The sequence below is a fragment of the Sturnira hondurensis genome, unplaced genomic scaffold, assembly GCF_014824575.4.
Source record: "Sturnira hondurensis isolate 20B ecotype Veracruz unplaced genomic scaffold, ASM1482457v3 Scaffold0005563, whole genome shotgun sequence".
NCBI classification, from domain to species: Eukaryota; Metazoa; Chordata; class Mammalia; order Chiroptera; family Phyllostomidae; genus Sturnira; species Sturnira hondurensis.
Genome location: NW_028078194.1, coordinates 978,812 through 991,332, shown reverse-complemented (window position 1 = coordinate 991,332; position 12,521 = coordinate 978,812). Strand labels below are relative to the sequence as shown.

The 12,521-nt window shown below is 36.3% G+C and overlaps 1 protein-coding gene across 1 annotated transcript in view; it reads right to left on the bottom strand.

Moving 5' to 3' along the window:
- LOC118987946 (lipase member K) overlaps positions 1–12,521 on the bottom strand; it is a 98,731-nt gene that overhangs the window by 67,202 nt on the left and 19,008 nt on the right. Inside the window, exon 6 of the mRNA XM_037047286.1 lies at positions 6,408–6,525. Coding sequence (XP_036903181.1) covers positions 6,408–6,525 — 118 coding nt within the window. The remainder of the gene's footprint in view (positions 1–6,407; positions 6,526–12,521) is intronic.

Sequence of the window (12,521 nt, the reverse complement as noted above, 5' to 3'; positions counted from 1 at the left end):
AAGAAGTGGAGGAAATGTTTGTGAAAGTTACAACTGTGACATTATTTTGGGTTTTATAGGATTGCCATATGAAGAAATCTGAGAAAATGACTATCTCTGCTTGTTCAGGTAATCAGATTTTAGTATTTTTCAACATTTGTTTTATTTTTATAGATTCTCTATGCAGACATGAGGTTTAAAAATGTATAAAAGTTATAATAAAGTATAAAGTATATAAAGTTAATAAAGTATGTAATAAAGTACATAAAAGTTTATAAGTTTAAAAAGGTTATAATAAACTCTTTTATCTGACTTTAGAAATAGGTCAACTTTAGAACAAAAAAGTTTTTGTACTATACATAAGATTTGATGTGTTTGAATCCATTTTATCAAATAAGATAACTTTGAAAGTGGGTAGACTATATAAGCAGAAAGGTCAAAGCATTAGTTTGCAATTTAATTAAATGGAATTTGAATAGGATACTGGCTCTGTGGTTTATTAATTAGCTTTGTGACCTTGGACAAGTCACCTAAACCCTAACAGACTCAGTTTCCTCAGCTGAATTATGGGGATAATAATGAGTGCTTCATTAGTTGTATGGGAATAATATAAGGTGAATACTCATGTAAAGTATTTACCAGGATACTTTGCAGATAAGTAAATGCTTGACAAATGAGTAACCAAGATAATTCAAGTACCTACATGTAGCAAATACAGTCAGCTCACTGTGTAATTAATTGGTTTTGTAAACAGTGGCATATTAGTAGGCTAGGATGTAATCAAACGGTTTTTCAGTTAAATTCCATACTGTCGAACTATACTGGATGATTATTTTTCACTCTTGATAATGGCCTATAGAGGAGACTCAAAAATGGCCCCAAACAAAAAGATTTCAGATTTACCCAACAGTCTTGCCTATATAATATACAGCCTGATTCTCTTTAAGAAAAAATGTTTTTATTCCAGGAGCACAGAGTTTATTAAGAGATTTTCTTATCTGGTTGCCTAACTCTTCACATTATAGCCAGCACGTCACCCAGAGTAAGAATCACATAAGAGACAGGTGACTTCTCAGTGCTTGCTCAAAATAAGCTTAATCTTATTTTAGGCCCAGTTCTAACAAGGATACTTAACCAACTTCCCACCACACAGAAGTTGGGAATATATACCTTTGAAGATGGAAACTACTTACAGTTATACATGAGTATGTTGAAAACAATGACAAATTACTCACCAATGAGAAAGAACAGATACGTTCAAAATTCAAATAACTCAAAAGAGTAGTAGATTGAAGTTATTTGGTTTAGGACAAGCAGTTTTACTCATTTCAAGAACTAAGGAAATTTCTGTGTTACATCTCAATGCAATAATTTTATAAACTTAGATTATTGAGAAGATGTTAAATGATATTCAATAGGTGCTTTTTAAAAAGACAGGAAAGTGTGTCATAAGTGCATGCATAGTTCCGTCCGGAATAGTTTAATTTTTGTGTAGTTTTGGAAATTGAACGAGTAAATCTTAGTTATCTAGAAAATTTCCCTCTTTTTCACAGAGGATTTTGAGTTGATTGCTTACCATGTGTTAGTCCTGCTGAGCCGCTTGGCCCAGATGCCCCTTCAAGTCTAAGGCGCCTAGTCAATTCAGGTGGCAGGATAGGGCTGAGTCCTCTCCAAAGTTGTCTTTTTCTCCATGAGAACCCAAGGTCATGCTTCCTTCCTGGGGCAGCCTACATTTAATGGCTCGTCCACGAGGTGGGTTAAAAAGCCCAGTGGCTCAAGCAGAGCTATGGCATACAGAGGGGGCTGAGTCACTTTTTTGTTACGGAATCCCAATCCAGCTTCTCATCGCCGAGTCTGCCTTTTTGCCTTTTCACCTAAAAGTGTTTTTTTAAAATAGGATCCTGAGTATTAATCTTCATCTCCTTGGGAACATGACCTATTAAATGATGATAAGGACATTGGGAAGCTGTGTTTCACTGATCTTTTCTTCCAAAGTTCTACAAGTGAGCCCTGGCTGGTGTGGCTCAGTGGATTGAGTGCCGGACTGCAAAGCAAAGGGCCACTGGCTGGATTCCCAGTGAGGGCACATGCCTAGGTTGCAGGCCAGGTCCCCAGTGGGGGGTGTGAGAGAGGTAACCACACATAGATGCTTCCCTTTCTTTCTCCCTCCCTTCTCCTCTCTCTAAAAGTAAACAAATAAAATATTTAAAAAATAAAATAAAATTCTACAGGTGCATACTTTAGAAGAAACCAACAATAAGAAGAGAACTTTTACAGGCTCCTACCAACAATTTCATCCAGTTTCCTGCATATGTGCCTATATATGGACATTCTGACAGCTCCGAATTATAGTAGGAGATAAAGTAGTCAGCTGAGAGTGAGCATCAGCATAAAAACATGCCCTTCTTCTCCCATATGATGCCTCCTTTGCTCTTCTTTCCACCCTACTTCTTTCCTTTACAACTTTCTCTCATGCTCTTTCAAACTAACTTGCTTCCATCTCAACCACTCCTTCAAAGGTGCCATTGTGAAAGTCTCCTATAACTTTTAGGCTGCCCAATCCAATGGTCAGATTTCAGACTTCGTTGCACACGGCTTAACAATAGCATCAACCACAGTTGGCCACATTATCTTCCTTAAGACACTTTCTCCCCTTGACTTCCAGAATACCAGAAACTCCTGGTTTTCCTGATAGCAGTCATTATTATTTCCCAGTTTCTTTTCCTGTTTCCTCCTCATCTAAACTAAAAGTGGCCCAGGGCTTAGTCCTTGGACCCCTTCTCTTTTCTGTCTGCACTTCTCCTTTGGTTATTGCATCCTGTCTCATGTACTGATGACTCACATTTTGTATCTTCAGTCCAGTCCTCTCCGGTGCACTCCAAATTTTTATTATAATTGACAGTTCAACCCCTCCACTTGAATCTCCATTAGGTACCTAACATTCAGCAGGTCCAAAACTGAGCTCTTGCTCTCCTTAGTCACATTATCTCTTCTCATAGTTTTCTTCATCTTGGATAATGACATCCCCATTACTCCAGGTGCTTAGGCCCCATATCTTGCCATCATCCTTGACTCCTCTTTCTCTTATACACACATCCCACACATAAGCAAATCCTTTTGATGCCACCTCCAAAATATATTTAAAATAAAGAGCCTAATCTTTATTATTAACCTCCCAAGTAGCCGTACCCACTCATCTAGGTCACTACTATCTCTTAGATGGATTACTGTAAGAGTCCTCTAACTGGTTTCTCTGCTCCAGCCCTGTCCCCCTTCAGCAATGAGAGGGATCTTGTTAACAGCATCACATTACTCCTGATTCTGTAGAGGATCAATAGGTCAGATCATGTAACTCCTCTGTTCAAAAATCTTCTGTAATTTCCCCTTTGATGTAAAGTGAAATCCTTACAAAAGCCAAAAATCCCTGAGCAGTCTGCCCTCCTAAACTTCTCTCCCAGTCTCATTTTTCTCTCTGTTTCTCATTCTCAATCTATTCATCTACACAGTGAATAGGCCTTAATTCCATTCCTTAAACATGCAAATGTAGTTCAGCTGCAGACCTTTTGCACTTTCCAATCCCTCTTCCTGGAACCTCAGTCTTCCAGATATGCCATGTATATGACTCACTCCTTGACCTCCTTTGTATTCTTACTCAGAGAGTGACTGGTGCTATTCCCTGTGTAAAATTGTTGTGTACCCTTCTGATGTCCCTTAATATCTTTCCCTGATTTATTTTTCTCCCCATAGCATTACCATTACCTAACAGACTTTGAATTTTATTTTTCAATCTTTAGTATTTTCTCTGCCTCCACCCACTAGTGTATCCCTACTATCACACTGATAGTAGGAAGACAAAGAGTTTAGTCTATTTTATTTATTGCTGTATTCTAGGTGCTCATACTAGGACACATACTAGGTGCTCCATTAATATGGTTGAATGAGTGAGATCAATTCAGTCCAGAGGCTGTGAGCACACAGTGTTTTAGAGCATGGGTTGGCAGTCAGACTGCCTGGGCTACATCTGAGCTACCCTGTTTGTAATAACTGTGTTACTTTATGCAAAGTATTTACCCCTTGTTTTCTTTCACCATCTGTACAATAGGAATAATAATTGTTCCTATATCCTTGCATTGTTGTTGATATTACATTATATAATAAGTGGATAATGATTAGCATGATGACCAACATGCCTGTGTAACCACTAGAAAGAAGTCTACGTCAACTAAACTACCTGCTTCAACTGCTTTTGCCTACCAATGGTGGTGCCCTGGGAATAACCAACATAATGTAGCTTCTCCTGTCCAGTTTTCTTTAACATGAAATCAACTGTGGAAGGAAGGCCATATATAGCCATTTCATCAAAGTTGCAAGAAAAAAGGACAAAATAAACAACATATTTCTTGTTATAATTTCTGAAAGTCAAACATATTTATACCTAAGGGTCTGTTTGAGAAATTGAGAACTAGATTCTCTAAAGGTTGCTGCTTATTCCTAAGTCCCATTAGTGACTGCCAGGTACTTTTTGGGGTGCTCCTTATAATCAGTTGACATCATTTCTGAAGCACAACATTAAAGCTGCAATTTAATCAAAATGAAACAATACCTGCAGCTGGTGATTATTTGATCCCTAAAGCAATGTCTGACTTAATAATCAATTGTATGCACTGTTACACTGCATTTAATATAAAGTTCGTCCCTCTCTATTGTATTCTTCACAACTCAACCAAAATGAACTTTTGAAAAGAAAAGTGGGGAAGACTTCTGGTCAGGATGGAGGCATAAGCAAACACAGCTCACCTCCTCACACAACCACATCAAAATTACAACTAAAATATTGAACCACCATGACTCAGAACCATCAGAAATTAAGTTTAATAGAAATCTGACAGTTACAAAATTAAAGAAATCACATCCATCCAGACTGGTAGGAGAGGCGCAGATGTGGAATGGGCTGGTCCAACATCCACATGTAAATAGTAAAAATTCAGGAGGGATCTCTCATGAGCGAGGAGTCCCAACCACATTCCAGGTCCCCCAACCCAGGGTTGCAGTGCCAATGAGTCCCCGTATCTTCTGTCTGCAAAAACAAGCAGAGATTGAGTCGGTGAAAGAAACTTCTGGAGTTCCATGTAGTTCTTCTCAAAGAAACCTCATACAAACTTAACCAGACTCACTCCCTCTGAGTTCCAGCACTGAGGGAGCAGCTTAAAAGGCACCCGTGACGAACAGGGAGAAAGTGAGTCATCTGGCATGAAGGCGAGAGCTGGGGGACAGCTTTCTCCCAGACAGAAAGGCAGGCAGAGACCGATTCCCTTTTCTGACCCCTCCCACAACACAGCCAAAAAGCCGGCAGACCGGTACCATATCTAAGATTCCATCAATATGGCTAAAACTGTTTGCTCCACTTTGGAGATCCCCAGAGACTCCATCACACCCCACTTATGGGCCTACCCAAGAATTAAATGATTTGCTTCATTGAGTTCACTATTTTTGAATATCTTATTTTCATCATGGTAATAGTTTCTCAGATGATAGAACTTATTAAAATGTACACTTTAAGTACGTGGAGTTTATTGTATGCCAATTACACCTCCCCAAACTGTTAAAAATATATTTTAAAGAAATTCAGCTTGATGTTAATTTAAGTGGTCTTGCTTACTTTTATATTTCTTGTTCCTCACAATATTTCTACAATCTGAAAAGGATAAATTTTTAATAGTATTAGCAAAAAATTATTTGTATCTGTGTAGGAAATATGCTTTGATTTTTCCCCCCGCTGTAACACAAACCCAGGCTACCTCTCCTTGATCCTCTAGGACTGAGATCAGTTTTTTAAAAAAAAACATTTTATTTATTTACCCTTAGAGAGGAAGGGAAGGAGAGAAGGAGAGAAATATCAATGTATGGTTGCCTCTCGTGAGTCCCCTGCTGGGAACTGGCCTGCAACCCAGGCATGTGCCCTGACTAGGAACTGAACCTCGATCATGTGGTTCGAAGGCCCGCACTCAATTCACTGAGCTACAGCAGCCAGGGCAGTTTTTTTTTTTTTTCTCAAAGAACAAGCTTTTCTTAACTTCTAGTTACTGCACTTTTACCTGTATAGCCTGCTCTTTGGCATTGCTATAATGCCAAAGAGCAGGCTATAATGCCAAAAAGCAGTGCACAAATCTGGCATTGCTCTGATCATATATTATTAAACTCTACTGCTTATTTATATATCTTATTTGCTTGATGATCTCCTAGAAGACTGAAGATACTACTTCATCAGTGTTGCATTTCCAGAGTGAGCAAGATTCATTAAGTGTTTGGGTGGGTGGGGGGGGGGAGGCAGGAAAAAGGGGAAGGAAAAGAAAAAGGAAGAAATGAAGGGAGGAAAAGAGAGAGATAAATAGAAGGGGGAAAAAAGGAAAGGGGGAAGAAGGCTATACCTCTATTCTCTGAATTTTTCTTCCCATAAGGAATTCTGTAGATCTCAAGAATATAACCGTCTTCAGTCATGCCGTCATATTCTTCACTTGGGTATTCCCAGTAAGAAATCATCTGACTCTGATGAGGAAAAACAAAAACTTTTTTAGCTCACTTCCTAAATGCATCTAGTAAGTAGATATTATCATATTTAACTGAGCATGTAAAAGCTTAAATTTACTATAATTCTAAATGAGGATAATCTCTTGGTTTTATAGGTTTTTTAATCCTCCAGTACTTGCAGCATTCATAGTCATTTTAGGGCTTGCAGGATTTGATCCTGCAAAGAAATCATGTGTAGTTCCAAGTGCGGATATTAAATTTGCCACTGTTAGTAATAACCACATCTACCTGAAGTAGAATAATTTCTGACATAGTTAACCTATTACATTTTCATAGTACTCCTATTTTCTGTTAATTTTATCTTCATGTTAAGTAGGGAAATGCTTAGTTTTATTATATTATTTTACGCCAAAGCCTAGGACATGTGGGTACTAGTACAGGCACTTTAAAGCTTAGTATGTTTTCTGTCTTTTTTATTCATTTTGCTTAAGAATATTTTCTATTTGGTTTTGAAGTAATATTGAATGAAACTTAATTAATTAAAAAGTATTCTAATTTTCTAGCAGAATACCATATTCTTTTTTTTAAAGATTTTATTTGTTTATCTTTAGAGGGGAAGGGAAGGAGAGAGGGAGAGAAATATCAATATATGGTTGCCTCTCATGTGTCCCCTGCTGGGACCTGGCCTGCAACCCAGGCATGTGCCCTGACTGGGAATCAAACTGCAACTCTTTGGTTTGGAGGCCTACGCTCAATCCACTGATCTACGTCAGCCAGGGCTTCATATTCTTATTATGCCTTATGTTAAAGCTTTGGCCAACATATTCTGAGAGTTCAAACTTGGGGGGTGAGGCATTGTGTGAGCATTTGACTCTTGCAGACTCAATCTCAATATAATATGTATTCAAAGCTATCATGATATTTTTAATATCATTTATTCTTATTTAATACTAATAGTCTCCAAGATATTTATTGATTTGAGGTAATTATATGGATTTAAAAGCAACTTCTACCTTCTCAAAATGCTATGGTAACTAGAGTAATGTGAATATAATATTAGGAAAGTGTTTGTTCCTTAAATTTTTTGTTATGAGATGACCTATTGAAAGTTCTTAAATAGACCTTGACATATATAAATTGACAGTGTATTGGATGATAAAATAAAATTTTTTCACAAGTGTTTAGCAATTAAAAGGAACATCAGTATCATGATTTGAAAATGATTATAGCAATTTCTCAATTCAACCCCCTCATATTTTACAGGTAAGAAATAGCAACTAGTTCTTAGAAAATTTAATGGTAATTTCAAGTTGACTGAGTGCTATTGTTTCAATGATCAGTCTTTCACATAACTGTTTTATCAAAATTGTCAGTCTTTTGCAAGCTATTTTAAAAAGTCAGAAAATGTATGTCAAACTCAAAAAAATATCTGCAACTCTTAATACAAAAGCTTAATTTAGTCAATATTTAATTAGCTTTTACAAATCAGTAAAAAAGAAAATACCAACAACAATTGAATTGGTATAGTACATGTAAAAACATTTCATAGAAATAAAAGTGTCTTAAAAGCTTAAGACTTAAAAACACTTGCAAAAATTCTCAATTTCATTTTTCATCAATATAATATAAATTAAAACTACAATGTTGCAACAGCTTTCATCTATTAAATAAAGTCTGGTAAGTTATTGTAATGGTAAAGTTATAAAACAGACACTTAAATGTTTATGAAAGTATAAATATTTGAAAGATCTTTAAGAGGAATGTGGCAATACTTACAAAAATTTATAAAACATGAAAATTTAAAATATATATCCCTTCCAATCCACATTTAGAAATTTAACCTCAAATATAATTACAAATATGCCTACATATATGTATTACTATGTTCATCACAGCACTGTTTATAATAGGAAAGATATGTAACAAATTCAATGCCTATCAGTACAGAACATAACTGTATAAATTATTTTGCAACTATACCACAGAATACCATGCATATTGTTTAAAGGAAAACAGTAAGGTAGATCTGTGTGTGCTTATATAAAAAGTTATCCCAGAGGGATTATAGTAGCAAGGCACAGAATTCAATGTATTTAGTATATATAGTATAGTATATATAGCACCATTTATGAAAATGACAATGTATAATTTAAAAAGTAAAAATAAAACACCAGAATTGTTAGGTTTTTTTTGTGGTTATAAAGCAATACAGGCCAAGAGGACAGTCACAAGATGTATTTGTTATGAAACAAATAAAATGTTTTGCGTTGAAAGTAGCTTAACTGATGAGCTTACTTACTAGATCTAATCTCTCATAAAAACCTAGTAAGTTCCAGCTTAAATGGGGTTTTCCGACCTAAAATTTATTAGCCTTGCTTTTTAACATGTGATCCTTGGAGCAACTGGTTAGCATTTTTTGTGAAAAAATAACTAGGGATTTCACATACACTCAAAGTCAGTAGACCTGAACTGGTAATCCTTTCAACTTTTCCGTTTTGAATACAATTACAACTTTCAAGCTTTCTTTTTCCAAATGACCACTTTGACAGCACTCTACCATTGTGCTCTCTAATGGCGATCACCCTTGTTTCTCAGCACATAAAGAATCTTGACATTACACCCAGCACATCAAAAATTCCTTTATGTTATAATCATAAACAACAAGTTTGAAAATATTCAGATATTAAGCTGGGGGAAAAGTTTCAAGGAGAAAGGATATTTGTCTTCAAATATTTGAGGAAATGCCATGTGGAGAACAGTTTTATATCAATTCATTTTTAGTGTGCCAGAAATAAATAATTCAATGTATTTTATTAAGAAGCTATTGCATACTAGAAGCAATACTTGGAGGTCATGCATGAAAAGATTTTAATTCTATACAGTGAAGACTTATAGGATCTAGACCATGGGATTCAAGTCAGATTCTTTGAAAAGTGATGAGTTCTCCATTGCTGGTGATATTTCAACAAAGGCATAAAACCATTTGTCCCAATTCACGTAGAGTACTTAGCATAGTGCCTGACTTACCGTAAACCCAGACTAGAACCCTCAAGACCTAAATCTGACCCTCTGGCCTAATAGTTTGGTCTCTTATTTAGCAAACGGTTAGATATAATAGAATCTCTTAAAAATGGATTTTTAAAAACTAAACCACATCTTCACAATCATATTTTAGGAAGGGACAAACCGATATGTACAGACCAATGAGTAGTGTTTTAACGTTCAAACCAGAAGGCTTTAATCCAGTATTTCAGGAATGCATAATTTTATAACATCTATTGACTCCACTAAGTAATTTGTTATTGTAAAGTGACGGCATCCGACCAATAGTTTGAGTTATCAAACATTCCAACAACCCAGTCTCATACATGTGCTCGAAGATGTTCAGGGGCAGGATGACAAGTTCTAAGATAATAACAGTAACTAGTATTTCCCGAGTGCTCACACTGTGCTGGGCAGCGTTCCACATGTTACATGTGCAAGTGAGTTACCTTCTCTAAGATGGTTTCCTCTTCTATAAAACAGGGCCAGTAATAGTGCATGTCCTGAAGTTATTATGAGAATTCATTAAGATAATAAAAGTAAAGTTCTTGACAGCATATTAGGCATCTAGTAAACCCTGGGTAAATGCAGTTATAATTAGTATCACCTCATTAAACTCTCATTCTATCCCTATGAGGTAAGTAGCATTATACTCCTCATTTTATAGATGAACAAGCCAAGGCTGAAAGAGGACTTCCCCAACCTGTGTGTAGAAAGCAAGTGAGCTCATATTCAACACTAGGAAGTCTATCTGTAAAGACTATGTCTTCTCCACTATAAATGTTTTTTAGGATGAGCTTAGGCCAACATTTATAAGGAAGTACTTGGGATATCCCCAGAGAGAGTTACTTAATTTGATCCAAACATTATTTGAGGTGTTTATAATTTGAAGATATATGTTAGTTGCCTATGAAGTTTAACACAAGTATTCTTAAAGGTTAATTCAATAACTATCAGTTCATGTGAAATTAAATTATTCAACATAACATATCAATACAGCCAGTTCATACAACACTAGAGTACCGATCTATTGTTTCTCAAAAGGGAGAATAAAAGATACAACACTTTCCTATTAAACATCCATGACCAAAATGCCAAATTGATAAACAGATTTGTCATCTAGTAATCAAGAATTTTATGTAGTTATAAAAACAGAAGAAAAATACATCAAATCTCAGAAGAATAAACCTTAATTCAAGTAGATACACTTTAGATCAATACACAACAAATATTTCAGTCTTTAAAAATGCACCCTGGCTGGTGTAGCTCAGTGGATTGAGCACAGGCCTGTAAAGCAAAGGGTCACCGGTTTGATTCCCAGTCAGGGCACATGCCTGGGTTGCACATCAGTTCCCAGCAGGGGACACACGAGAGGCAACCACACATTGATGTTTCTCTCCCACTCTTTCTCCTTCCCTTCCCCTCTCTCTAAAAATAAATTAAAAAAATATGTTTAAAAAGGCACAGTGGGTTAAAGAAAGAATGAACCTAATAATTCAAATATCAATTTCCCTCAGCAGAAATTATGTTCATGGTCCCCTAAGAAACATGATTATGTTTCTCTGGGAGTTTAGTATTGTCATTAATCTTGTATTACTTCTTATATAAAAAAGTCAACAATGGCCAAATTACTCATCTACTGATTAAACTGATATAATGTCTTTAATATCCTCACATAATCAAGATGTAAAATGAACATCTAAAAATCAAATACTGCCTTCAATTTGACATACTATTGAGTTGTCAATTTTTTAACAGATTTTATTTATTTATTTTTAGAGAGAAGGGAAAAAAGAGAAAGAGAGGGAGAGAAACATTGATGTGGGAGAGATATGTCTATCAGTTGCCCCTCCCACACCCGTAGCTGGGCACTTGGCCAGGCAACCCAGGCATATGCCCTGACTAGGAACTGAACTGGTGACCTTTTGGTTCACAGGGCGGCACTGAATCCACTGAGACACACCAGCCAGGGTGAATTGTCAATTTTAACTTTTAACAATCACAAATATTGGCCAAAGAAGTTGTGATGATTAAGAATGATTTAGAAAATATTAAAAATGATTCTTGATGGCTTAAACATATAAAACTGTTGAACTAAAAGCATAATGCAAGTTATTATGTAGTATGGCTCAAATAAAGAGGCCTAAGTCTTAAAAAATGTTCTCTTGCATAGATACAATGCTTAACATGTTCGGACTAGATAGTTAGACAACCACCTGCAAATACATGTAATCAGCAAAGGTTCTTTATTATTGTCTTTGACCAGGGTCTCTAACCTTGAAGATAATAGTCTAGTTAATACACAAAACCCAACCCTGCCCTTTGAAAATGTATGGGGATGTCTATGTTCCTGATTGCTCACCACAGTGCCTGGTGCCCTGGAGTAGCTGGTTGTGAGGGAACAATGAGCTTTTCTGGCTTCCAAGACTCTACAGGTGTCTGAAGGAGAAGGCAGTGAGTGACAAATCAACAACTGAATCTAAAAAAGCAAACTAAGCAAACAACCAGAACAGGAACAGAATCATAGATATGGAGATCGTTTGGAGGGTTATCAGCTGGGAGGGAGAAGTGGGGGAATGGTGGAAAGGGTGTAGGGATTAAGAAGCATAATTGGTAGGTATAAAATAGACAGGGGCATATTATGAATAGTATGGGAAATGGAGAAGCCAAAGAACTTATATGCATGACCCATGGACATAAACTAAGCATGGGGGGGCCTTGCTGGAGGGAATGGGGGTACTGGGTGGAGGGAGCAAAGGGGTAAAATTGGGACAACTGTAATAGTAATAATCAATAAAAGATATATTTTAAAAAATAATCCAAATTGAATTTTATGAGATTCTCCTGCTGATCTTCATGTGAGTAGCCACTGTACTGTTGTATGGAGCATTTGACATTGTGCAGCAAAGAAATATTTATGGAGAAGCCCGATTGACTGCTTATAGGATGAGGAGTTTGTGAGGCAATATTAT